Source organism: Gnatocerus cornutus, chromosome 7 (genome assembly GCF_029298725.1).
Source record: "Gnatocerus cornutus isolate USDA-ARS CGAHR chromosome 7, icGnaCorn1.1, whole genome shotgun sequence".
Classification (NCBI taxonomy): Eukaryota; Metazoa; Arthropoda; class Insecta; order Coleoptera; family Tenebrionidae; genus Gnatocerus; species Gnatocerus cornutus.
In genome coordinates this window covers 14730969-14756859 of record NC_142239.1, presented here as the reverse complement: position 1 = coordinate 14756859, position 25891 = coordinate 14730969, and the positions used below count along the sequence as shown (strand labels likewise).

At 37.5% G+C, this 25891-nt stretch overlaps 11 protein-coding genes across 14 annotated transcripts; 6 read left to right on the top strand and 5 right to left on the bottom strand.

The window, feature by feature from the left end:
- Window positions 1-847: 847 nt before the first annotated feature.
- LOC148171431 (mitochondrial import inner membrane translocase subunit TIM50-C-like) lies at window positions 848-2059 on the top strand. Its single transcript, XM_088041964.1, has one exon. It carries the CDS (start codon window positions 860-862, stop codon window positions 2015-2017), a length of 1158 nt encoding a protein of 385 aa, XP_087898090.1. The 5' UTR covers window positions 848-859; the 3' UTR covers window positions 2018-2059.
- Window positions 2043-3544, bottom strand: LOC148171430 (uncharacterized). Its single transcript, XM_088041963.1, has 3 exons — window positions 2976-3544; window positions 2621-2916; window positions 2043-2573 (listed from the first exon to the last, which is right to left on the bottom strand). Exons 1-3 carry the CDS (start codon window positions 3430-3432, stop codon window positions 2049-2051), a joined length of 1278 nt encoding a protein of 425 aa, XP_087898089.1. The 5' UTR covers window positions 3433-3544; the 3' UTR covers window positions 2043-2048.
- A 285-nt stretch (window positions 3545-3829) lies between these two features.
- Window positions 3830-5371, bottom strand: LOC148171429 (uncharacterized). The gene is made up of 3 exons (XM_088041179.1): window positions 4774-5371; window positions 4427-4722; window positions 3830-4378 (listed from the first exon to the last, which is right to left on the bottom strand). The coding sequence occupies exons 1-3, from the start codon at window positions 5369-5371 to the stop codon at window positions 3875-3877; spliced, it is 1398 nt and encodes a 465-aa protein (XP_087897305.1). The 3' UTR covers window positions 3830-3874.
- A 256-nt stretch (window positions 5372-5627) lies between these two features.
- On the bottom strand, window positions 5628-7203 carry LOC148171428 (uncharacterized). 2 transcript variants are annotated; one of them, XM_088041145.1, is made up of 4 exons: window positions 6657-7203; window positions 6260-6552; window positions 6019-6206; window positions 5874-5965 (listed from the first exon to the last, which is right to left on the bottom strand). In XM_088041145.1, exons 1-4 carry the CDS (start codon window positions 7093-7095, stop codon window positions 5962-5964), a joined length of 924 nt encoding a protein of 307 aa, XP_087897271.1. In that variant the 5' UTR covers window positions 7096-7203; the 3' UTR covers window positions 5874-5961. The 2 variants fall into 2 exon arrangements, with proteins under 2 accessions (XP_087897270.1, XP_087897271.1); XM_088041144.1 differs by having other exon boundaries at window positions 5628-6206.
- Window positions 7204-7572: 369 nt separating this feature from the next.
- Window positions 7573-9249, bottom strand: LOC148171427 (uncharacterized). The gene is made up of 3 exons (XM_088041060.1): window positions 8605-9249; window positions 8220-8512; window positions 7573-8172 (listed from the first exon to the last, which is right to left on the bottom strand). The coding sequence occupies exons 1-3, from the start codon at window positions 9071-9073 to the stop codon at window positions 7639-7641; spliced, it is 1296 nt and encodes a 431-aa protein (XP_087897186.1). The 5' UTR covers window positions 9074-9249; the 3' UTR covers window positions 7573-7638.
- LOC148171426 (U3 small nucleolar RNA-associated protein 14 homolog A) lies at window positions 9239-11646 on the top strand. The gene is made up of 2 exons (XM_088041061.1): window positions 9239-10195; window positions 10246-11646. Exons 1-2 carry the CDS (start codon window positions 9317-9319, stop codon window positions 11611-11613), a joined length of 2247 nt encoding a protein of 748 aa, XP_087897187.1. The 5' UTR covers window positions 9239-9316; the 3' UTR covers window positions 11614-11646.
- A 4-nt stretch (window positions 11647-11650) lies between these two features.
- On the top strand, window positions 11651-13505 carry Tektin-A (Tektin A). Its single transcript, XM_088041058.1, has 4 exons — window positions 11651-12104; window positions 12149-12893; window positions 12936-13090; window positions 13138-13505. The coding sequence occupies exons 1-4, from the start codon at window positions 11728-11730 to the stop codon at window positions 13349-13351; spliced, it is 1491 nt and encodes a 496-aa protein (XP_087897184.1). The 5' UTR covers window positions 11651-11727; the 3' UTR covers window positions 13352-13505.
- Window positions 13506-13880: 375 nt separating this feature from the next.
- Etl1 (SWI/SNF-related, matrix-associated actin-dependent regulator of chromatin, subfamily a, containing DEAD/H box 1) lies at window positions 13881-17235 on the top strand. Of its 3 annotated transcripts, none has more exons than XM_088041792.1 (12): window positions 13881-14110; window positions 14179-14387; window positions 14433-14631; window positions 14678-15116; window positions 15171-15364; window positions 15412-15550; window positions 15600-15735; window positions 15785-15922; window positions 15968-16174; window positions 16226-16453; window positions 16500-16998; window positions 17044-17235. In XM_088041792.1, exons 1-12 carry the CDS (start codon window positions 14008-14010, stop codon window positions 17151-17153), a joined length of 2601 nt encoding a protein of 866 aa, XP_087897918.1. In that variant the 5' UTR covers window positions 13881-14007; the 3' UTR covers window positions 17154-17235. The 3 variants fall into 3 exon arrangements, with proteins under 3 accessions (XP_087897918.1, XP_087897917.1, XP_087897916.1); XM_088041791.1 differs by having other exon boundaries at window positions 15968-16180; XM_088041790.1 differs by having other exon boundaries at window positions 15968-16453.
- Window positions 17236-17286: 51 nt separating this feature from the next.
- RfC38 (replication factor C subunit RfC38) lies at window positions 17287-18523 on the bottom strand. Its single transcript, XM_088041328.1, has one exon. It carries the CDS (start codon window positions 18409-18411, stop codon window positions 17347-17349), a length of 1065 nt encoding a protein of 354 aa, XP_087897454.1. The 5' UTR covers window positions 18412-18523; the 3' UTR covers window positions 17287-17346.
- A 160-nt stretch (window positions 18524-18683) lies between these two features.
- On the top strand, window positions 18684-22274 carry LOC148171422 (uncharacterized). The gene is made up of 2 exons (XM_088041326.1): window positions 18684-18776; window positions 18822-22274. Exon 2 carries the CDS (start codon window positions 18870-18872, stop codon window positions 22239-22241), a length of 3372 nt encoding a protein of 1123 aa, XP_087897452.1. The 5' UTR covers window positions 18684-18776; window positions 18822-18869; the 3' UTR covers window positions 22242-22274.
- Window positions 22275-23849: 1575 nt separating this feature from the next.
- Window positions 23850-25828, top strand: LOC148171421 (uncharacterized). The gene is made up of 5 exons (XM_088042498.1): window positions 23850-24080; window positions 24134-24313; window positions 24362-24536; window positions 24633-24819; window positions 24876-25828. The coding sequence occupies exons 2-5, from the start codon at window positions 24238-24240 to the stop codon at window positions 25200-25202; spliced, it is 765 nt and encodes a 254-aa protein (XP_087898624.1). The 5' UTR covers window positions 23850-24080; window positions 24134-24237; the 3' UTR covers window positions 25203-25828.
- The last annotated feature ends 63 nt before the right edge of the window (window positions 25829-25891 follow it).

Sequence of the window (25891 nt, the reverse complement as noted above, 5' to 3'; positions counted from 1 at the left end):
CTGATTGTTTCGCCGGCAATAATTTGTCAACATAATGGTCCCCGTTCCAAACGACATTTTATAACTCTCGAGATAAATTAATATTCTGAAAATTCACACAAAACATCGATTTAATTGGGAAATTACGGCACGTGGCTGCGGTTCGTCACGTTAAAATGTAAGAATTGTAAGACCGATAATAAATTCCGGGCAGGTTTTTTGTTATATTTCTTGAGAATCTGTTATCAATTCTCCGTTCTCTCATCCGGCAGTAAATTATTCTGTTCGCTCCACACTTGCGGCACCCTCTTTACAGTCCGTCTCTGTCTTCCGGTGGATTATTTTACATATTGCATCTCACCTCGCTATTGGAATGTTCACCAGAATAAGTTTATGATAAATTTGAACGGATCGTCGGTCGCTTTATGAGTTTTTAAAAAAATATTAGCTTCATATATCCAGAAAGAATGCAGCCGGGAAATATTCGCACCCCTTCGCTGTGAATTATACCTTCTTTAGATTAAAACAGGTGAGTGATCGCCGTAATAACAACAAGTCAGACAGAAATTTCTCTTACAAAAAGTTTGTATTTATAACTTCCGCACGTCTGAAAGGAATTATTGTTTTTTAAATGAACACGCGCCCCGCGACTTTTTAAATTGGACGTCATTCAAGGGCACCAACGCACCGAGTAAAATTCCCTATTATATCCAGTCCGTTTGTAGCTTGATTAAAATAATAATTACACTTAAATATTGAATATTAACTCTCAATACAGCAATCTGTGGGAAGGAGAAGACTGATTTTACTTACATTTACAATTTAAAATTTGAAATATTAAAAAGTGTTTAGTTAAATTCGCGTGAGAGGGCGCGCTCAAATGTCACTTGTCAAACGTGCCGTACTTAACCTCGAAATGTACCGCTCCACATTTCGGACTGTGCAAGTTGTTGGTCAGTTATTCCGCCAGAAGTCTTCGTTTATTATCAGCCGGAATGGCCCCCGAGTCCTGTTTAAGTTACCGTTAGTCGCAATACAAAGCAGATTTTTGGCCGAAGACGCGAAAAAGAAGTCGGTGCAATCTCCTCTCCATAACCTCATCTCCAAAGAAACACCGGAAAATCCGAACTCCGAAGAAGAACAAGCGAAGAAACAGCGCGAAGCATCATGGCGAACTATGAAATTGACCCTTATATTCTTCGGAGTGTCTTTCTCATGCCTTGGGACGTATCTCATCTTCGTGCTTGGGGCACCGGAGCGGGATAAGAACGGTAATCTTATTGAAGATGATTTGTCACAGCTGGCGACGTGGAGGCAGTACTTGATAAGGACGTACAGAGAATTGGATAATTATAGGAGGTTGATTAAGGAACCATCAAGAGAAAAGTTGTTGCCTGATCCCCTGCAGTATCCATATTTACAGCCAAAGTACACGTTAGTTTTAGAATTGACAGATGTCTTAGTGCATCCAGACTGGACGTACAATACGGGGTGGCGCTTTAAGAAGAGGCCTGGTCTTGAATATTTCCTTGATTCTTTACATGGTCACTATGAAATTGTAATTTACACAGCAGAGCAAGGAATGACAGTTTTCCCCCTGATTGAAGCCATGGACCCCAAAAACATCATCGCCTATAAACTAGTACGAGACGCAACGCATTTCACCGGAGGCCATCACGTTAAAAGTCTTGATAAGCTCAACAGGGACCTGAGCAAAGTCATTGTCGTTGATTGGAATGCTAGCAATGTACAATTCCACCCTGAGAATCTACTGAAAATTAAACGATGGGAAGGTACTGATGAAGACCTGTCTTTAGTCGACTTGTCCCTCTTCCTGAAAACTATAGTTGATAATAACATTGATGATGTTAGAGAAGTTTTGCGTTATTACAGCAAATATGATGATCCAATTGATGCTTTTCGGGAGAAGCACAAAAAATTAATGGAGTTGTTGGAAGCTCAAGGCGCTGCAAAGAAAGAACAAGAAACGAAACCCAAGCCGTGGGTTCCTTCGATTTTTTCGCGAAAACAGTACTAGTTCAGTTGTAATTATTAAAAAAAAATAAAATTTAAATACTAATTTTATTATTACACGTGTGGTGCCAGCGAGCAGCGGCAAGACTAGAAAATTCGAATTGTTGTTTACATGTTGAACAACGAACCGGTTCTTCCATTGTATGATTGTTTTTTATATGTTGCAAAATCTGTTGCTTGGTGTTTTCCCCTTGACATGTGATGTTGCAAAATTGACAGATATATGTTATATTTGGCATCACGCTGGTCATATGTTTCTGAGAATCCTTAATTTTGTCTGTATACTCAAATCTAAGTTCGTCAGTTTCCACTTGCTTAGCTTTGAAGTCCAATAACTGTAATTGGACTTTTGGTATTATAATCTCACAGTACTCCACTTGGTCAATCTCTAATTTGGGTGACCTTCTGACCAACTTCTTGTTTCTAGTAAAATATTGATCAGACAATCTAAACAAAACGTTTGAATTCCGCGGTATACTGCTATTAATGTCGATAACTCTGATATCTTCAAGGAAGTGGGTAAGAATGGTCTCAATCTCTGCCAATTTCTCAGGTACAATCTACAAAAACTTTTTTTGTAGTGAATGAAAAGTGGTTATCTTATTACCTCAGGAACAGTTTGCAAAGCTTCAATATAAGTTGCAAAATATTTCTCTAGATAGTTAGTGCTGTAACACTGTGTAGCTCCATTATAGTCAACACTTTCAATTGTTTTAGGGTCCTTCTGATCAAAGGCGTCAACATTTGAAAAATTTAAATAGCGCTCATATTCTATGACTAGTTTCCGTATCAAGCAAATATCGTCATTTTTAAAGATCACTGTAATGTGTGGCCAGTTTAATAACTGAGAGTCGGTCAAGTCACACCAGGGAAGTCCATGGTACTGCTCTAGTACAATGTCATCTGTAACATTATTAAATAGAAATAGTTTAAAACTTCAGAAAGGCAGAATTGTCACTTACTTCCATCATGAGTAAACGCCATAGTATTTAGCATATTTGCTGGACAATTAATGGAGATAGTAAAAGAGTCAACATTGAGATTATCTACAATATCACTTATGAGCCGTGGGAATAAATCTACGGCGGCCTGCATTTTCTCATGCAGGAACCACTTAAAACTTTGAAAGTATTGTCCCTGTTGGACTTTCATAGTTAGATAGTCTTTCTTTAAGCTCCACCCAGGCCATACTTTAATGAAATGACGCAATAGTTGTGGCACGTGAATGTAGAAACCTTGGCACGTTGCTTGTGGCTGAATATCTAAATCTACGATACAACACTGACGGAGTTGCTCATCATTGATGCAAAATGTAGAACCGTGCACACGTGATAAGAATATTTTCCAACAAATCGATTCCTTGTTTATGGGTATGGGCGTCGCTCGAGCTATTAAAATATGGTCAAATTTATTACTCATTTCGTTTAAATTGTTATTGAAAACATTCAAAGTTTGAGGAAATTTATTGATGTTTGTAAAGTTTTTCAAGAAAACTGACAGCGCGTGTTGCCAACATCATCACCATTTCCCCTATTAGTTTGAGAGTTTTCCCTTAAAATTGCTCTAAAATACACCATTATTGTTGTGTTTAGTTCAACAAAATGTATTTCGTAATTACACGTTAAATAGGTGGATAATAGACAAACAATTCGCTTCGTATTAATAACTATCAAACGGTTGGTACTGCTTTAGTCACCACGTCAAACTTGTCAAACTAACCCCTTGTTGACATATCTAATCTAACCAAACTATTTTAAACCGTTTTGCTTTGCTTGTGAAGTGAATATCAATGACAAACTTGCGAAAAATTGGTTTGTAAAATGGTAATGGAAAAAAGGAATGCTGGTAATTAAATACTGATTTAATGGCAGTCGTGCTTCCAACGACAAGCGACAAGACTTGGAAATACAAACTCTTCGTGACAGAGCGTACAACTCACATTTTCTTCCATTTTATGATTCTTCATAATATGTTGCTTGATTTCCCGCTTGGAGTTAAAACCTTTACACTCCTCTTTGCAAAAAGTACATTTATATGCTATTCTTGGTACAAGTTGTATTTTATCACGTTGAGAATTCTTAATTTTGTCTGTGTACTCAAATGAAAGTACTTCAGTATTCTCTTGTTTGGGTGTGAAATACAACAACATTAACATGACTTTTGGTGTTATAACCTTACAGTACCACAGTTGCTCTTTATCTCCTTCTTCACTGACTAACTTCTTATTTACAACAAATGATGCATCTGACATCTTAAAAAGAACTATTGTGTTTGTCGCCATACTTTGATTAACGTCAATATGTTTTATATCTTTAAGAAAGTGGGCAAGAATGGTCTGAATCTCAAACATTTTTTCTAGTCCAATCTATAAAAAAATGACCTCAAAAAATGAGTGAAAACATATTAGGATTACCGTTGGGAGGAGAGTCTTCAAACTCTCAACATAAGTTTCAATGTACTTCTCTATATAGTCAATGCTGTAGCACTGCTGGCCGCTGAAGGATTCAATGTTTTCAATTATATCAGGTGTGGATTTATGACCGTCATGTGGTGAACTATCCAAGAAGCGTACGAATTCTGTGGCTTGTCTTCGTACAAACAAGAGGTCATCAGTTTGAAAGCTTACTTCAATGTATGGCCAATTCACCAGTTGGGAGTCAGTCAAGTCATAGAAACTAGTCCCAGGACACTCTTTTATTAAAATATCGTCTGTAATAATAAAGATACCAGTTGTGATTTAATCAGTTGATAAAAACGTACCTCCAACTTTGGCAAAAGCAATAGAATTTAACATATTTGCTGGACAAGTAATGGAGATCCTTAAAGGAGCTCCACAATCTTCTCCAAATCTAGACTCATATGCACCCTTCATGACATGTGGGAATATTCTTTGAGCTATCCCAAATTTATCTTGAATGAATTTCTTAAAACTCTGGAAAATATGCCTCTCTTTCAAACTCCCAGGTTGTATCTCTTCCTTAAATTTCCTTCCAGGCCACACGTTTATAAAGTAAGTTAACATTGCCGGCACGTTATCATAGAAACTCGGGGCCGTTTTTGCTCGGGGAATTTGCAATTCTTTATCACAAAATTGATAAATTTGGTTTTTAGTTATGTGAATTACAGAACTACTCCTAAATGCTGTGAATATTTGCCAACAAACTGATTCCTTGTCTATGGACTCTGGTCGAACACCTAAACTACGGGGAAAATGTCTCTGTTTGCTCATTTTGTTGAAATTATTGGAGATATTTGAATTATAATTCAAATTACAAAAATCACAGATTGGGACGTAAACAGTTTTCAAGTTTCCGACTGTTCTTGACAGACAAACGGGGTACCAACATACCAACATCATCACTAATTCCCCTAGTGATTTTAAAATTTTCTGTTACAATTTGTTAAAAATAAATGATTATTATTGTGAGTATTTACCACAACCTTAAATGTAGTTGTACGTTAAAAGGACACAACGGAATAAGAATTTGCTTTTTATTGATAATTCTTATGATTATTTCTGTCAAAAATTCTATAATAATTCTTGCAGTGACGATTTGTGGGGAACGGCGTGGAAAATGTTCAGTTAACACCTTAAAAAAACCCAAACGAAAGTCTCTAGTTGACAAAAAGCTTTACTCAGAAAAAATACAATTTATTATTTAAGTAATGATTTATTTATCAACAGTACACGGCGTACACGGATGTTTCCAGCGAGAAGCAGCAAGATTAAGAAATTCAAACTGTTTTTTACAAATTGTACAGCGCACAGGTTCTTCTAATTTATGATGATCTACTATATGTTGTATGATTTTCTGCTTTGCATATTCACCTTCACTCTTAGCTTTGCAAAATGAACACTTGTACAATATATTTGGCAAAATAAGAGGGTTAGAACGACCCTTAATGTTGTCTGTATACACAAACCTAATTTCTTTAGAGTCCACTTGTTCAGCTTTAAAATACACAATCATTAATTGGGTTCTTGGTGTGATAATCTCACAGTACCACACTGGATTTTCCTCTCCTTTGTCAGAAGGTTTCACTAACTTTTTATTTCTACTGAAAGGTGCATGGGATGTCCTAAAAACAACCGCAGTGTTCGTCACCATACTTTCATTAATATTAATATGTTTGATATCTTCAATAAACTGATCAAGAATGGTCTCAATCTCCATCAATTTCTCTGGTTTAATCTACAAAAAATGCCCTCTAAAGTGAGTGAAAAATGATCAATGATTTGCATTACCTCTGGGACAGTCTTCAAACTCTTAACATATGTCTTGATGTACTGCTCAAAATAGTCAGTGCTGTAACAGTTCTGCTGCCCATAAGATTGAATTTCTTCAATTACATCATGTCTATCTTCATGGCCAGTATGTGGTGAAAAATCCAAGAAGCGTACATATTTTGTGGCTTGTTTTCGGACAAAGAAGAGATCATGTGTTTGAAAGGTTACTTCAATTTGTGGCCAGTTGACCAACTGAGCGTCAGTCAAGACACGGCAAGGAGACCCAGAGTGCTGTTTCATTATCACGTCCTCTGTAAATGATTTAATACATTTTTTACACTTTTTCATATAGCGACTTTTGATCTTTAAGAACAACGCACAAAATGATCAAAGCAAGTCATTGATAAAAACTTACCTTTAACTTTCACAAATCCAAAGGTATTTAGCATTTCTACTGGACAAGTAATAGAGATTTTAAATGGGCATCCCTCTGGAACTCCATCAGTGAAGCCTTGAGCGAATATTTTCTGAAATGTCATCATTTTCTTTTCAATGTTTTTTTTATATGTCTGAAAGCAATTTTCCTCTTTCCATTTTCCAGTTAGAACTTCTGCCTTACAATCAAACCCACGCCACGATGTCATTAAATAACGCAACATTGCTGGCACATACTCATAGAAACCTGGGGGTGTTGTTACTTCAGGAATTTTCAATTCGCTAGCACAACACTGGCGGGCCTCCTCGTCAGTTATGGAAATTCGAGATTTATTCAACTTCGCTGAGAATATTTTCCAACAGATCGATTCCTTGTCTATGGACCCTGCTCCAGCACTTTCAGTACATTCTTCGCTCATATCGTTTAAATTATTGAAGATTCGAATTTTAATTAAATTTACCAAAATGCAGATTGTTTACTTTTCGACTTGCGGAGAACTGACAGCCCGGGTTGCCAACATCGTCACTAATTCCCCTAGACAATTTTTACTTAAATTTTTTGGCAGATTTTTGTTCAGAAATTTAAACGTCTGTGAAAAACTTCATTGCAAGTATTCTCAAGCTTTAAATCTAATTACAATTTTTGTTTTAGATCTGGCAGCACTGGAGCAGTTATGGAGCAGTTAAAGAAAAAAAAAACTTACAGTCCAACCTCGATTTAACAGATAACAGACAAACACGCATCGTTTTTTTAACAACGGATTTATGAAGAAAATATATTATTAATAATTATGGAAAATTATTTATTTTATTAACAAAAATGGTGGATGCGCCGAGATAATTTAAAATTTATATTTAGATTATAAATGGAAGGTCTGTAATGAAAATCTCGAGCCTGGGTTCCTTAATTTTTTCTTTTAATTGTTTTTAATATTTTTACACTTATGAAACTTAATAATTATTTAATAATTATTTACATTTGCTAAACATTGATGTTTCCAGCGACAAGCCGCAAGACTTAAAACTTCAAACTGTTTTTTACAAATTGTACAACGCACGTGTTGTTCCATTTTATGGTTGTACTTCATATGTTGCAAAAGTTGTTGTTTTGCGTCATTACCTTCACACTTGACCTTACAAAATGTACATTTATACGATAATTTTGGTACCACATTTATGCTATTGCGCTGAACAGGATTTTTAATTTTGTCTGTATATTCAAAGCTAAGCTCTGCAGTTTCATTTTGCTTAGCTTTGAAATACACCAACAATAACTGGATTTTTGGCGTTATAATCTCACAGTACCCCACTCGCTCCTCATCTTCTTTTTTATCAGTAGTTTTAACCAACTTCTTATTTCTAATGAAAAGCGCACGAGACAGCCTAAACAAAACAAGTGTGTTCGTCGCCATACTTTTATTAATGTTGATATGTTTTATATCTTCAAGAAAGTGGGCAAGGATGGTCTGGATCTCCATAAATTTCTCTGGTCCAATCTATAAAAAAATATTTAACAAAAATAAAGTAGAAAAGTCATTGTTACCTCTGGGATATTTTTTAAAGCCTCCATGTAAGTTTTGATGTACTTCTCCAAATAGTCAATGCTGAAACAGTCTTGATTCCCAAAAGATTGAATGTCTTCAACTATTTTGGGTATGTGCTTATGGGCGTCGTGTGGTAGGAGATTCAAATAGCGCATAAAGTCTGTGGCTTGTCGCCGGACAAAATAGAGATCTTCACTTTGAAAAGTCACTTCAATGTGTGGCCAGTTTACCAGCTGAGGGTTGGTCAAGTCACGCCAACGCGTTCCTAAGTGCTGTTTCATTATCACGTCCTCTATAAAAGTTTTGCCGCAAATTAGTAAAAACAACCAACACAAAACACACTTTTCTAATTAGAAAAGATAATATTAAATTGACAGAACTCACCTCCAACATTAGAGAACGCAATTGTATTCACCATAGCCGCTGGACAGGCAATGGAGATGGCATAAGGATAAAAAGAATCTTCATTTTCACCATCAGCTTGCTTTTCAGTTACGCCTTTTACAGCGTTCGGAAACTGACTTCTCACCGTCTTCATTTTATGTTGCATGAATTTCTTAAATCTTTGGAAGTAATGTTCCTTTTGGAACTTCCCTGCTCGAAACTCTTCCTTAAAATGCCACCCAGACCACATGTTCATAAAAGTCACCACAATCGTAGGCAAGTGCTCGTATAAACCTGGGGGCATACTTTCTTTGGAAATGTTAAATTCGTTTATGCATAATTCGCGGAGTTCACTCTCACTGGCTTGAAGTTGTGACTCATTAACGAACGCCAAGAATATCTTCCAACAGAGCGATGTCTGGTCTATGGACTCTAGTGCGGCACTTACAGTACGCTTGCTTTTGCTCATGTTTCGTTATTAATGCGAATATTGGAAATTAGAGGGATTTTTCCAATAAAAACAAACCGAATATTTACTCAACTTGTCAATTGTCAAACCACAGACAGCATGTCGTACCAACATCACCGCCAACTCCCCTACTAATTTCTAGTAACTATTGTTTTTAAAATTTGGTAGCACTGTTGTCAGCACGTCAACTTTCAAACTCGGCAACATAACCTCTTCCACTCACGTGCCGTTTTTTTCCTCAAAATGGACAGTGATAATGAGAACTTTGAAGCATTATATGAAGAGAAAGACGCCCGCAAACATGACAAGTTGGTGGAAAAAATTCTCAGCTTACATAAAACCCAGAACCTCAAAAAACCTTCGCGTACCGAACCCACTCTTCAAATCTCCGAATTTAATCTAGTGAAGTCTATAACTGGTGATAAGGGATCAATTGAAATAGACGACCTCACGAAACCGTTGAAAGACAGAAAAAGTCGTGTTAAAATCGGGGAGAATGTCAAAAAGGCGCAGAGACATGCCAAGACGTTACCGAAGCCCTTGGAGAAGCCCCAAGCTAACAGAATTCGAAGAGGGGTTGCGTATGAGAAGACGAGGCTACAATTGGATCGATGGGATTCTGTGGTCACTGCTAATCGAGTTTCAAATAATTTGTCTTTTCCTTTGAATGATGATTTGAAGATGGATAAGGAAGATACTGAGAATTTTGCAAGTATGTGGAGGGTGAAGTCGGACTTGCAGAAAGAACTGGAAAAGCACCAACCAAAAGTGGAGGAGTTTCATATCAATCTAGAGAAAGAAAAGTTTCCTTTGACTATGAAAGAAATGTTGACCAGAAGAAAAGAGGCAGCAAAGTTGAGGGCTTTCCAGGGGTACCAAGAGGCGAAGGCTAGAAGACAGAATAAAATCAAAAGTAAGAAGTTTCACAGAGTGCAGAAAAGAGAACGCATCAAGAAGAAATTGAAGGAATTTGAACAGTTGCAAAAGACAGATCCTGAAGAAGCCCTGAAAAAATTAGAAGAAATTGAAAAGACCAGAGTTGAGGAGAGGTTTAGTTTGAGGCACAAAAGCACAGGGAAGTGGGCAAGAAATCAACAAATTAGAGCTAAATATGATAAAGAGGTGAACAAAAGTTTTATTACTTATTCTTATAATCATTATTATTTTAACAGAGTCGTCAGAACTTAGCGCAGCAACTGACACTGAGCCGCGACTTGACACAGAAGTCCAACGCAAATGAGAGCTCTTCTGATGAAGAAGAACAGGAAACTCCTGTGGTAGTCGACGAAAGTAATCCGTGGATTAACGGGATAAAACCGGGACAAGAAGTTGCAGAGTTTATAACGGGATATAGAAAATACTGGATGAATCAGAACAAAGATGAAGAAATCCAAGCCGACTCTACAAGTGAAGGTGTCAATAGAGAAGAGACAGATCAAGAGGAAGTGGTGAAGGATGTAGTTCATGAAGAAAAAGTGAAGGAAATCAATAAAGCACCTAAGAAGAAAAAAAGAAAGTCGAGTATTGGAAATGAAGTTGAAGAAACAACTAGCGCTAAAGATCTTCAAAATCAAAAAGTTGTAAACGGTAAAAAAAAGAAACGGCAATCAAAAGCCACCCAAGAATGGGAAGTAAGTGTCGTGGACGATGAGACCCGCACAACCGAAAACAATAAAAAGGAAATCATAGAAGAAAAACAACAGCGAAAGAAAATTTCCCATAGCGCTAGTAACACAACTGAAAACAACAATAAAAAGGAAACAATTCAAGAAAAAAAGCAGCGTCAGAAAATCACCCGCGACGCGGGCAACACAACTGAAAAAAATAAGAAGGAAACAGCACAGGAAAACCATCAGCGAAAGAAACATACCGCTGAAAACAACAATAAAAAGGAAACTAAGGAAGACAAACAACAGCGAAAGAAATTTTCCCGCGAAGTAAAAACTTTAAAGCAGCAATTAAAAATAGATTTGCCCCCCAAACAAGATTCTAACATCGATCCGGAAAAGTACATGCAAGTCAAACCAACTAATCTATCAATAGCAGTTCCAGACTTGGTAACTGAAGAAAACGAACACGGACAACGTGCGATGATCTCTGAAGCTTTTGAAGATGACGACGTTGTGGCCGAATTTACTAAAGATAAGCAAAATGAAATTGATAAGAATAATCCCAAAAATGTCGATTTAAGTTTACCAGGATGGGGGTCGTGGGGCGGCACGGGGGTTAAACCTAACAAACGGAAGAAACGCCGTTTTACTTTTAAAGTGCCGAAGAAAATTCCTAGAAGAGATGATAATAAAGGATTTCTAGTTGTTAACGAAAAGGCGCAAGATAAAATAAAAGAGCATAAAGTCTCGGAAGTTCCGTTTCCTTTTAAAACTGTTAAAGATTACGAGGCAAGTGTCCGCGCCCCGATTGGGAATACTTTTGTACCGGAAACGGCGTATAAGAGGTTGATACGACCTCCTGTAAGGACGAAGATGGGTACAATTATCGAACCCATGAGCAAAGATTTTCTTGTAAATAAAGATGATTAATTTTAATAAATCGATTTCAGTCGTTTTTAATAAGTCTTCTCCAAGTTCTTATCTTCTGTTATTGATTGCACCAACTCTGGTTACTTTCCTTAGAAACACATTGTTTATTCGAAAATGTCTGCCAACGTCAACAGCCCTTGCTGCCACAATTGTCCAAAAGGCGAGTTTGCTCAAACTCCGACAACCCCATCTCCAGAACCAGATCCCAATTCTCATCCTCCCGTTCCTAATGACTTGAGACCGGTGCCCCCATCCTCAGGACCGTGTTATCTGCCCCAACCTGAAGATGCCATCCCATACAGAGAAGGCCAAATGGGCCCAATCGGACCGTGGGCCACCGGCCGGATCGACTGGAGCCCCCTAGCCGGTCTGACGGGCACCAGACCAGTGGTAGACAAATACTCCATCGCCAGATACAGCGAGGGAGAATGGAGAAAACACAACAAAGACGTCCTGGAAATGGCGGCTGGAGTTCAACACAATATGAACCTGTAAGACCACTGGTCTAACAACTTAACTTAACTTCTTTGTTTAGTGTTGATTGGAACGGGCGACAGTGCTTACACCAAACCACCAGTGACATTGATAAAAACCAAGAAGACAACACCAAAAGACTTCGTCAAAGAGAACAAGACGTACATCGCTGGAAGTGCGAAATCGAATCAGAAATCGAAGCAATGTCCGAAGAGATCACTCTAACTGAAGAGCAACGCCGCAGACTAAAACAAGCCTCCAAAGTCTTACAACTGCCTGAATCCATCGCGGGAGAGTGTGTAGAAAGACGAACGGGTCGCCTAGATTCTGAACTCGTCCGCGACGAAGTTGAAGTCGAACTAATAAAAGAACTTGCGCTGACTGCAGAAATCCGGGAAACTTTTACCAGAACCCAGAAAGACATCGAAGCTCAACTTCTCGAAGACAAAACTGCGAAACAAAGATTGGAATATGATTGGAGCGATAAGACTGTAGCCCATGAAATTGAAGCTTTAAACATTCAACTGACCAATAACTCGAACACGATGTTATTTAAACCGGGATCTGTAATATTTCCGGATGACCAATCAACTCCTGAATATTGGTCTCATTTCACGGAAGAAACTTTAACGGAAGCTAAGGCAACCAGACAAAAGTCTGAAGGTCTGAGAGCGACTCTGGACGCGATTCTAACAAACGCGTCGCGAGATTTGAGATCCCAAGCTGATAGAGTCGAATTGGCGCTCTCAAGAAGAGTTTCTTGCGTCAAAGAAGTGACGCAGAAATTGGAATACGAGCTGAAGAAGGTGAGTGGGTAAAAAAATAACAATAATCCAGCGCGTTTGCAGGTCTTGAAAGATCTCGCCGACGTCGAAATTTTAATAATCGACATTCGCAACACCATTCGAAGAATGGACTTTCCAATGAAAAAAGCTCAGACTAGGCTGGATAACAGGCTTGGGCGCCCTCGGGTTGAAAATTGTCGCGATACACCCCATATTGGGTTGGTTTAACCATCTTCCAAATCTGTTAGTAAGGAGGTTTTTGCAGATTGATAGAAGAAGTCAAGTTTATTAAAGAAAACATCGCAGCTCTTCAGGGACAGTTAAAACAAGCTGAAAATTCTCAGAGTCAGTTGATTGCAACACGGAATGATCTGGAGCGGGAAATTATGTTGAAACGAAAGACTCTGGAAATTGATCAGGGGAGGACGCAACTTATACGGTCGCACTATCCATCAGCAACTGCGCTGTCTGGATATTGAAATAAACAGACGTAGCATGATTTTCGTTCTTTTTAGATTAGATTGTTGGAGGTGCAACTTGTTTAAAATATTATTTGAGTCGCTTAGGAAATCCACTTTTTGAAGTCCTACTGTATTTAAAAAAAAAATTAATAATAATCAAAATGGTGGATGCGCCGGGTAAATTTATGAATTATTTTTAATTTGCTATCTTATAGTTATGAATCTTACACATCTTGCATATTGTCATAGTTAGAATTAAACAAGACAATTCATATAATGGGTAAAACAGATGAAAACAGTAGAAATTTAAGGTATTACTGATAAAAATACGAAATTAAAATGTGGAAAACCACGTTAAAGTAAAGTTTCATTTACACGAGTTTTTTTCAAATATGTCTGGAGCAAGCGTTTTTAGGCTTTAATTAGATAATAAATTAAAAATAAATAAATAAATTAAAACTAAAATAAAAATTCGTAGAAGCGCGCCTTTAGTTTTTCCGTGTACGCACGCCTTTAGAGTTGACAGCCGTCAATGGAACCATTTTGTTTCAATGCTGCCATCTGTGCGGCCACATTCCCCCATTTGTCAGTATTTAGTGACTGGTTGTATAAATTATTACAAGTTTTGTTTTCTTCTAAATTATTTTAATTAGTTGTAATATATTTAAGTAAAAATGTCTGGAGAAGGCAGTCCGACCCTGTTAAATTTACGCGATTATCGTATTAAAAAAAAACCGGCGTTAAATCATCAAAGCAACAACGATTCAGATGTGTCCTGTAAGTAATTAAGTTTTATTGGAATTGTTTGTTTTGTCGTTATGAAAAGATTTTGAAACTTCTTGCAGCAACTAATGGAACTGTAAGGCGTCGAATTATTACTTTATCGGATTCGGAATCGGACTGTGATAATTCAGCGATAAACTCTCAAAATAGTGGTAATCGGAAAAACACAATTATTCTTCCAAACTCCAAGAACATGAAAAATCCGCTCGTTTTGGAGAAGGAAAATCAGATGAAGTACTTGATGTCATCATTCCCGAAAGTTGATGCAATGGTAAGGTCATTTTGTGACATACTTTTGTTACATTTGGGATTTTAGGTCATTCATGATGTTTTATCTAGACATAACTTTATGGTAGATAATGCGGCTTCTGAATTGTCTAGATGTCATGCTGTGGAGCTAAATTCACAGACCTACTCCAAATGGAAGGAAGAAAATGGTTTGAATGTAGACAAAGTACAAAATCTGAAGAGGAAAATACCCACAGAGGAAATCACCTACAGCAAGAAGAAGAAATGTAGTTGTGTACCAACCTCTTTCAATTATCTAACTATTTTTTTTAGTTAAAAGACGAAACTCTGATGATGATACTGATGACAGTGCAGGGAGCAATCATGACTTCAAAGACAGACGTGTCTTTGACAGTGATGAAGACTCAGATGTTGAAGTCAGCGATGAATTAACCGGTGATAAGAAGAAAGTATTTGAGTTCATGCAAACAGCCACAGAAGCTGAGTTACAACTCATGAGTTACTGTTCCAAGAAAAAGGCTGAAACTATCATTGATGCCAGACCTTTCTCAGGATGGGTTGACTTAGTACAGAAATTGAATAATAATAAGAATTTAAGCACTGATTTATTAAATGCAGCGCAACAAGTACTTATGACTAGAAACAATATCAGGCATTTAATGAAGAAGTGCACGAATTTGGCACAACAAATGGAAAAAGCTGTTGCTGCCGGGGCGGGAGTCAAAGCCCAGCCTTCTATTATATCAGTTTCGTAAGTATAAAACTGCTAGTTCTTTCAGTTTTTCAATTTTGTTTCTTCTTTTAGTTTACGCCTGACTAATTACCAGATGATCGGCCTGAACTGGCTGGCAGTTCTGCACGCTCAACGCGTCAACGGCATTCTGGCTGACGAAATGGGTCTCGGTAAGACTGTCCAGGTCATCGCGTTTCTAGCATATTTAAAAGAAACTTGCCAAGCTCAAAGCACTCATCTCGTGGTCGTGCCTTCATCAACTTTAGGTAATTTGAAGAAAAACCACGAGACAGTAAAAAACGTTCGTTTTTAGACAATTGGAGATCTGAATTTGCGCGGTGGTGTCCACAACTTCGTGTTTTTATGTATTATGGTAGCAGTGATGAGAGGAGACAGTTTCGGATTGATTTTTCTAAAGGGATTTTGTCGGAATTCGATGTGATTTTAACGACGTAAGTGGTTGTTTTTTTTTTGGGGGTATTATATAACATTTTTTACCAGATATGCGCTTGTGGCAAATAGCCCAGAAGAACGGAAAATGTTCCGGGTTACTCCGATGCATTATATAATTTTCGATGAAGCGCACATGCTGAAAAATATGAATACTCAGAGATACGAAAATTTGATTAGAATCAATGTAAGGTGTTACGTCCCTTATTTTACCCCACTAACTTCTTTTTTATTAGGGTAAACATAGAATTTTGTTAACCGGAACGCCCCTACAGAACAACCTACTAGAATTAATGTCCCTGTTGATTTTTGTGATGCCAAAAATGTTTGCCGAAAAAACCGAAGATCTTAAGAGCCTCTTCCAGAAGACTACCGTAAGTAAAATCTTCCGTGAGTTTTCATACAATGTTTGTTTGTAGAAATCAAAACAAGCGGACGATTCTCTGCCCGCTTTTGAGCGAGAGCAAATCGAACAAGCGAAGCGAATTATGAAGCCGTTCGTTTTGAGGCGGTTAAAATGTGATGTTTTGCAAGATTTGCCGAAGAAAGTCGACCATGTGATGAAAGTACCGTTGGCGCCGACGCAGAAAGAACAATATGAAGCTTTAGTTGCATCGTACCAAAATGTGGAGGTAATTCCTTGGGGAAAGTGTAATATCTCTAATGTTGATCTTCAGGTGGACAACGAAAATGCGTACAATGGAATGAGTATTATGACAGATCTGAGAAAGATGAGCAATCATCCCTTACTATTAAGATATCATTATGATGAATACCAGTTGAAAGAAATAGCGAAAGTGTTGGCAAAGGACCCCAATTATAAGGATACAGTTGAAGAGTATATTGTCCAGGACTTGTTGTTTATGTCGGACTTTGAAATAAACTCTCTTATAAAGATCTACAGGGTGATTACATTCAGTTATCTTTTCTCTTAATGTTTTAATATTTCAGAGTTTGGAGCGCTACATCCTTCCCGACAACCTAATTTTAACATCAGGCAAATTTCTATATTTGGACAAACTCCTTGCAGATCTTAAACAAAATAAGCACCGAGTTCTTATCTTCAGCCAGTACGTTATCATGCTGAATGTCATGGAACAGTACCTCAAAATCCGCAGGCACAAGTATCTGAGGATGGACGGCAGTACCCCTGTTAACGAAAGACAAGAACTCGTCGATGAGTACATGGAAGATTCCAGTATATTTATCTTTTTATTATCAACACGTGCTGGAGGTCTTGGAATTAATCTCACAGCAGCTGATACTGTAATCATCCATGATATTGACTTCAATCCGTATAACGACAAACAGGCTGAAGATAGATGTCATCGGATGGGTCAAACACGACCTGTAACCGTCTATAGACTAATTTCTCAGGGTACTATAGAAGAAGGTATGCTTGAAATGAACAAAGAAAAATTGAAGTTGGAGCGACAATTAACAACTGATGGTAGGATTAAACTTTTAGCTTCGTCGTTTTATAGTTTTGTTGTAGAAACTGATAATCCCGATGTTAAAAGCGTTGTGAGGTTGCTTTCTTCAGCCCTTGGGGTTGATAGTGGTAAGGCGAATGCGCTTGTCTCACCACCAAAGAAGAAGACATGAATGGGTAATGATTTTATAATCACCAGTAAACAGGTTTGCATTTTATGTTGTTAGTTTGTCATTAATAAATAACTAATTCTTAATAAAAGTATTTTCCATAAAGGATTTTTGAGGAAAGACCAAAAATCTCCCGGCGCATCCACCATTTTTATTTTGAAATATTTATTTAAAAAAATAATGACAATGTTATTTCTTACATATCGCAGGCCATAAGTTCCTGCATAATATTTTGATACAAACACATACACTTTACCACGAACGCTTCAAGGTGGAAAATTTCTTTATTTCCCTGGGAAATTCGGTGCTGGTAAAAAGCCGCCTGTTCAACGATCTGCTTCCCAATCCCTGAATCGCAGTTCTTCAACATTTCTTTCAGCATCACGGAAAAAATTATCTCTGATGGAATCCCGAAAATGACCAGTTCATATAAATTCTCTCTCAATTTCGCCACTGCGGCCATATTTTGTTCCTTCAGGACTTTCTGCGCAATATTTTTAATAAATGTGAGCCAATCAGGCTCAGTAATTATTTGATCTGCTACGAAAGTCTGTTGCTCCACTTTGCAAACTTCACACATTAGAAGTGCTCTTCTGAGATTACGATCTGATTTCCGCGCGATTTTTTCAGCCAGTTCAGGGGGTAGAGTCAGAGATTCTTTTGATGCGATGTTAATGAGGATGGAGGCGATTTCTTCGCACTTTGGTGCCGGGACTCGGACGCACAAACAACGCGAGCGAATTGCAGGAATGACTCTTGAAATCGACGTGGTGCACAGGATGATCCTACAGTTTGCTACGTACTTTTCCATGGTCCGGCGAAGCGCCTGTTGGGCGTCCTTCGTCAAATTATCCACGTCGGTCAAAACTATGACTTTAAACTCTCTCTGAGCACTGGCATTGAGCTGTTGAGTTTGCGCCACGTTTTTAATAACGTCCATAACCACCACCCTGTCGTTGTTCCCCACATCAGAAGGACTCAGCTCAATGTGATAATTACTGCTCACTGTATTAATTTCGATCTTTTTATTCGAAGGAGTCGTGCAGGTCACAGTGTCTACTTTGACTCGATCCACGCCTGGACCGTACAATTCCCTCAGGAGACACATTATTCGGGTTTTCTTACCGGCGCCAAGGGGGCCGTAGACGAGTAAATGAGGAAAGTCACCATCTTTTGAGAGGTTCTTCAGATCCAGCGCTTGCTGCTTGTGGTAGTCGAGAGACAAGAGCTCTTTTGGTCGGTGCTTATCAGCCCACAACATTTTAAACGTTCTGTTCAAGTTTTCTGAGAAAGTGGGGTTATGTCGGTTTTGACAATTCGCGCGTAAACTACCGAAATGTCAACGAGTTGCAAGGTTGCAAGTGTGAAAATGTTACCCTCAGTTTTAATTGTAAGAGTTTAAAAATGCGTAATCGTGATAATATTTAGTTTGGAGCGATTAAATTGGAAATCAGGCTTTGGAGAAAAAAATAAGTTCTTTTAGCCTACCGCAATAATAGGACATTGGGTCTACTAATTGTGAGAAATGACCTACAAATGTCATTTTGACAACTATTATTTATAATAATTATAATTAATTGCACTATATTGTGATAAATCGTGATAAAACTCCACTGAGTCAGAAAGGTAGGTCAATAATTACAACTTCTTCAAGTACAAACAAAATTCCAGAGAGCTCCCTGCTTGTCCCCTTTAAGACGCCACAACACTACCACAGTCATGGCAGATGTGAGATTCATCACCGAATTTCACAATCTAAGCGGAATAAGTTTGGCTCAAAAGAAAAAAAGTTTATTTCATCTCTTCCACACTTCACACCTAAACACAAATCCTGCTCTACTGGATTCAGTGACAGCTAAATTACAACCACTGACACACTTAGAGCGCCTCTTCTTTATTGAGTTTCTGATTTACCACCAGCGACATGACGAATTAACTCATGAAATATTTGTAAAAGAGAATGAATTTGTTCTCAAGAAAGTTAAGAATCAGAGATGGTTTTTTGAGAAGTGCCTCTCAGGAAATGCCTGCGAATTCCTAAAGAAAGTTGTACCCACTATAAGTTACAATTTAACCCTCAAAGTGTTAAAGATCATTCTTCCTCTATTACAAGAAGAAGCAGCCGACGAAATTTTTAATTTCTTGAACGAAAACTATGGAATTTCTGTGGCTATACACTTAATATCGTCTTGTAGCACCAATAAAATCAAACAGATCTTATCGTACAATTGCGTGCACTTAAAATTGAAGCATCTGGAAAAACTCTTTGATAAGAATTTCGAATTAGTCTACATTTACTTGCAAGAAAGGGAAAAATACGAAGGAAATAGAAACTTCATGGACTCCAACCCAATTTTCCGGTACATCGCTCGTAAGAACATCGAGATTTATCTGGATCTGTGCCAGAAATACGATTTTAAACTCAAACTGGGAAAGAGAGTCACCAGAAAAATAGTCAGGAACAAACGAGGAGAAATCCTGACGCACCCCAAACTCCACGTTAAAAATCTGCACGCACGAAGTTTGATCAAACTCCTCGGTCCAGACTTCCCGGGGATTTTCCTGGAACTCTTCCCAAAGAAAGCTGAAGATGGTCCACGCGCCGAAGCTTCCAGACTGTTGCAACACTGCCCAAAATCCCAAAAGTATGATCTGCTCGTCTCCACGTACAACCAAATTTTTGCGAAGAAGCTTGAAGACAGTCCTGGATTGATCGACGAGTACATTCTAAAAATGATTCCTGACTCCACTGAACGGGAGAGGATGGCGAGAATGAAGTGTAAGGATGGATCAGAGCTACTTTTGAACTTCTGTCGTCCAGATACTTGCCTCCAAGTTATAAAAGAAAAGATTAATTTCGCTAGAGAACCATTCGCTAGAGGTCTTCTCATGATTACCTTAGTAGAATGTTGCGTTATAAACAACGATTATGAAGCCCTCTTAAGAGTGGCAAAGTACGTAAATGAACGCTTCAAGAATGATAACATACAAGTCCTCGACAGGTTCTTACAAACGCTATCACAAGCGGACTTCAGTAAATTCACCGAGGAGCACTGGAAGGAGATCGAGAAGATCATAGCTCGCGTCGAAACATGGCCCCCAAACTGTTACGCCAACATAGTATTGGTTTTTTACAAACGTCTTGAATATCTGCTCGATCACAAGAAAAACGTTAAAGACGCGATGCTGCGATTCTTCAGGAAGCACAGTTTTGAGCCCCACCACATGTCGTTCTTACATAAGAAATACATGGAGAGCTTCTTCAGCGAGTTCGTGAAGTTAATCCCTGAAATTGCCACGTCGTCAAACTCCATCGAAGTTTTAGACTGTAAGCTTCTGGCGGCGTGTCCGAAACAAAGCGATGTGGTGAAGTTTCCACGACTCGCACAGTCTCTACGAAGAGTTTTGGAACAGAAGATGAAAATTGAGAATGTGACGGTTTCATCAGCGCTACAAGTTGTATTAAGTCAAAACACTGAAGATGTGGAAAAATTAAGAGAGGACTTTTGGAATTGGCCGCAGTTCGCAACTCCGTTTATTGTAAGATGGTTTGTGAAGTACCGACCGGACCTGATTGAATTAAACTTGACGAAATTCCTTAAATACTCGATATTTGAACTGGCTAAAGACAAGAAGTTTTGGCAGTCTTTGAAGTACTACACTGATGCAAAGTTAGTTCAATTCTTTTCTTCCAGTCTCACACCGGCGAAGTATCGGGTTTTGTCGTACTTCTTATCAAAAGAAGACTTCTTCAGACTACTGGAGTCACACAAAACTGCACAGTTGGACCTACAGATTTCACTATTGAAGGGATTGAAGAACGTGGACGAGCAAGGGTCGAGTTTGCCCTTAATCTTACAGTTCTGCTCCAATGAGTACGCGCCGTTCTGTCGAGAACCACTGTTTGAAGCCCTCTTAAAAACACCAAAAACTCACCTTGGAAGAAGTTTTGTTGAAATGAAGAAACTCGACATTCCCTGGTTGACGAAATTCGCCTATTCCTCCATGTCTGTGTTGGGTACAGTACCGGAAGTCTTGCAAATTTTGGAAGAATGTCCTTTGGATGAGTGCATCGAGATTACCTTCAAGTATTTTTTGAGAAACCCCTCAGAGAGTACGTGGCAACTCTTCACGAGTAAGTTTCAAGCGGCTACCGAAATTAACAAAAGTACCTCAAGACTCCTTGCAACGAGAAGAGTCCCAACGAAGTACCGAGCGCGACATTTTGAAACTATCTGGACCGGTTTCCAACGAACCCAGAATAAATATGTGATTGTTCTTCTCAAAAACGTACTAAAAGGTACAATATTGGAACTAAAACCAGAATTTCTGGACGTGGTCATCGCCAAAGAACTCTTCCAGCGAGTTGGAGCGAACATGGTTGCAAGCATTTACTTCATTGGTTCGTCGGACAATGGAAAAATCCTCTTTGATGCGTTGCAAAGGTATAAAGCATCGCCTGAGTTTTCAATGAAACGGATCAACAAATTTGTGATGACTCTATTTACCACTTACATGCAGAGCGAACGAAGTAATGAAAACCTAATTCAAACCCTTTTGACAGAGTTCCAAAGGGTGTTCACCACCGCGGAAATCTTCGAAGAGTTCATCATAATAAACTTCATGGCGTTCAAAGGTAAAAGCGTCCACGACTTCACTTTGGCCGTTGTGGCCTTCTACAACAACATCTTAACAAGATTTGGCGAAACCATCGTGGAAATCTTCGCCGAAGTTCTCAAGAAACTACTCCCGTTCTTTTGCCGTACCAACGAACTGTTATATGAATTTTTCTTTTTATTGTTGAGCAATGAGAAATCTGTAGCGGGGGCGGTATTGGTCATACATCTTTTACCAAGTGAAGGAGATCCTGAAGATGCTGTGAGTTTCCGGTACTACCAGCGGGTGCTGGAGGACCTCCAAAGTCTGGATTTTCTTACTACGCAGTTGTACTTTAACTTGTATTTTCAAAATCGTAACATTGTTAAAGAGGTGATTTACTATGACAGAGTGGGTAAATTTTGTGTTAGTTTGTCGTCGTGGCTGCGCCCAGGCAAAGGGAGGGATGTTGATATTAAAAGAGTGTTTTATTAATGTTTGTTGGTATAATAAATTTGTTTTGATTTATTTTTTGTTTTCTTCACAATTTTTAACTAATTAAAAAAAAATTACTTTCAACTAATTATCTTAAACCATTGGTGGAAAATCGTAAAAATTTTGAAAAATTAGTTAAAAATAGTTAAAGATTTTTAAATAATTTTTTATAAAAATTTGTAACTATTTTTATAAAAAATAATTTAAAAATCTTTAACTATTTTTAACTATTTTTCCTAAATATTTCGTGAAAAATTGTAAAAATTTTGAAAAATTAGTTAAAAATAGTTAAGATTTTTAAATAATTTTTTATAAAAATTTATAACTATTTTTATAAAAAATGATTTAAAAATCTTTAACTATTTTTAACTGTTTTTCCTAAATATTTCGTGAAAAATCGTAAAAATTTTGAAAAATTAGTTAAAAATGGTTAAAGATTTTTAAATAATTTTTTAAAAAAATTTATAACTATTTTTATAAAAAATGATTTAAAAATCTTTAACTATTTTTAACTATTTTTCCTAAATATTTCGTGAAAAATTGTAAAAATTTTGAAAAATTAGTTAAAAATAGTTAAAGATTTTTAAATAATTTTTTATAAAAATTTATAACTATTTTTATAAAAAATGATTTAAAAATCTTTAACTATTTTTAACTATTTTTAACTATTTTTCCTAAATATTTCGTGAAAAATTGTAAAAATTTTGAAAAATTAGTTAAAAATAGTTAAGATTTTTAAATAATTTTTTATAAAAATTTATAACTATTTTTATAAAAAATGATTTAAAAATCTTTAACTATTTTTAACTGTTTTTCCTAAATATTTCGTGAAAAATCGTAAAAATTTTGAAAAATTAGTTAAAAATAGTTAAAGATTTTTAAATAATTTTTTATAAAAATTTATAACTATTTTTATAAAAAATGATTTAAAAATCTTTAACTATTTCTAACTATTTTTCCTAAATATTTCATGAAAAATCGTAAAAATTTTGAAAAATTAGTTAAAAATAGTTCCAAGATTTTAATTTTTTTTATGTAGTTAAAAATTATTATATTTTTTAATTTAACCATAATAAACTTTCACTTACCTCCTGTTTTTTTTTTTTTTTTTTTCTGTGGAGGGGAAATCCTTTATGGACGCCCGCCGCAAAATATCAAACGCGGCGGGCAGTGTGGGACTCCCCGTTCTCTAGAACAGGTATACCCACTAAAACCCCTCCGAGTTCTTCACCAAATACAACAGCACCACCTGAGGAATAACTTCGCGACTGGTGGTTGCTACTTCACTCTCCAAGTCTTCCTTCTTGTTTATCCCTTCTTTTTATTGTTAAGCAACGAGAAATCTGTAGCGGGGGCTGTACTCTGGTCATCCATTTTTTACCAAGCGGAGGAGATCCTGAAGATGCTGTGAGCTTCTGGTACCACCAGCGAGTGCTAGAGAACCTCCAAAGTCTGGATTTTCTAACTACGCAATTGTACTTGAATTATTTATTTTGAGATAATAAATTTGTTTTGATTTATTTTTTGTTTCCTTAATAATGTATCGAAAGGTCCATCGGGGACTTCCAAAAACGCATCTCTCAACTACGTCAATAGATGGTTCTAAAAACGGCGTTTCAGCCTCCTCAAAGTGAAAATTTTGACCTTTTGTCGTAATCAATGATAGTGCCGCTTTGACAGTCCGAAAGGTCGCAAGTTGCAATCTGCAACATGCGCCCTTAAATCAGCGGTTCTAGGGCGCAAGATTGTAGTTCTTTTGTCGCAAAAAGGCGAGACCCAAAACAGAGCTGTTATTGTTTGTCATGGGCACCCAGCGCGATGTTTTGCAATTTTCCGAGTGTAATAACCGCGCGAAAAACCGAAGAAAATCATTGTAACAACTCTATTTTCAGGTTTTCCGTGTATTGATCATGTTTTCCTCAAAACGTCACGCACTGAATAATCTGTCTTAAAAATGGAGCGAGTTGGAAAAGAAGACATTTAAAGTGAATCCCACATGCATTTTTGGATTGATAAACGCAGCCAAGGATGTGGGTTTAGTGGGAGACATCTGGTGCCCCCGTCACTCTCTGGTATTGTTGTTTGGGGTATTGATTTTTCTCTATTACAATTGTTGGCAGGATACGGTCGTAATCAGAGATTCTTATGTGGCGGTTTTCATCCTAAACCGATGGTAACTCCGGTACATAGATTTCAGTCCATTGAGAGTGTGGCCAATAGTGGGGTCAGATATGCTAGGTCTTCTGGTTACCACGCCAGAAACCCACACCACTGTCAACCCTCTGTGCATTACAAGTATGAGTCATACTCTTGAGCCTGCAGTAATTCTAAATTATTTGGAATTATTGCAAGTAACGAGCAATTTTAGTTTCTAATCCGAATTTCCAATAGTGGCACCACTAGCAGTGTTAGAGGAAACCCTCACATGGGCCGATCTCTGGAAATGCTAAGCACGGGTCAAATACACAGGTCCAGTCAGCGCAACAGCACTCCAACAACAAAACTAAAATGTGGAGTTTGGCTCTTTTTCGCCATAGTAACATTTTTTTTAGCCGGTGCCAAATATTACTTCCACGGGGTGAGTTTGAATGTCAACCCTCAACCCTCCTAAAACTACGAAATCTTCCCGTTTAGGTGAACATCGGCATGGAAGCATTCGCGTTTTGTTCCCTCTTAGTGATCCTTCTTATCATAGGAGGATTAATTTCACTGTATGAAGCCATCACTGCAACAGCAAACGTGCAGCAAGGAGAGAACATTACAGTCGCCCCTATAATTGAGCAGCAAGCAGAAGAAACTCAAAATAATCAAGTGCCAAGTTCTTTGATACCGCCCGGATCTGCTGAATTACCACCACCTCCGTACCACATTGCCATCATGCTGCCTTCGCAAAACGACACTGAATCTGTGCAAGTGATACGCGATTCGCCCCCTCCCTCGTATGAAAAAGCTGTCACTTAAATTATAGGAGGCATGTAACTGATTTCCAAACATATGTCTACTGTTTTTATAAATTTTATTATCGATGTTGAGGTTTTATTGGAATCTCATTGATATATCTTCACCCCAATGTGAGTATTTTTTGAGGATTTTCGTAATATCAATTTATAAATTGTACACAAATAGGTAGCTTGAACATGACAAAGTTCATGAAATGTGATTTGACTGTTTTGTCGTCAATTTTGTATGATACTTATTTGATGGAAGCTGTGAATTATCCATGATTTATTAAAATTGTGTGTCGAACATTCACTTTCGTTTGATCAAAATGACGTGCCTGTATTATTTCATTGCGTACACAGTTGAAGAAGTATGAAGTTTAACCATCTCAATGTAGTTTGTTCATTTCTTACGACAATCATGTCAAGAAAGTTTCTCTTCCACTGTATTGTGAACCTACTGTACTATTTTCCTCAACTTTCTCATGACCATTTTAAATTGTTTAAGGAAAAATATACAATTTCCATACACTTCAATGGCGTTCAGTGTTGACCAACGCAATGGAAAAAATTGTGTACTGAACATTGAATGCTGTTATTGCCAACTTTGTATTCTTCTATGTACGTGTAAATACAAACTACAGTGTTTTTCGTGTTTTATTTAAAAAAAACTTAAGGGGACCCAATGAGAGGCTTTGGGGATTTTAAGAA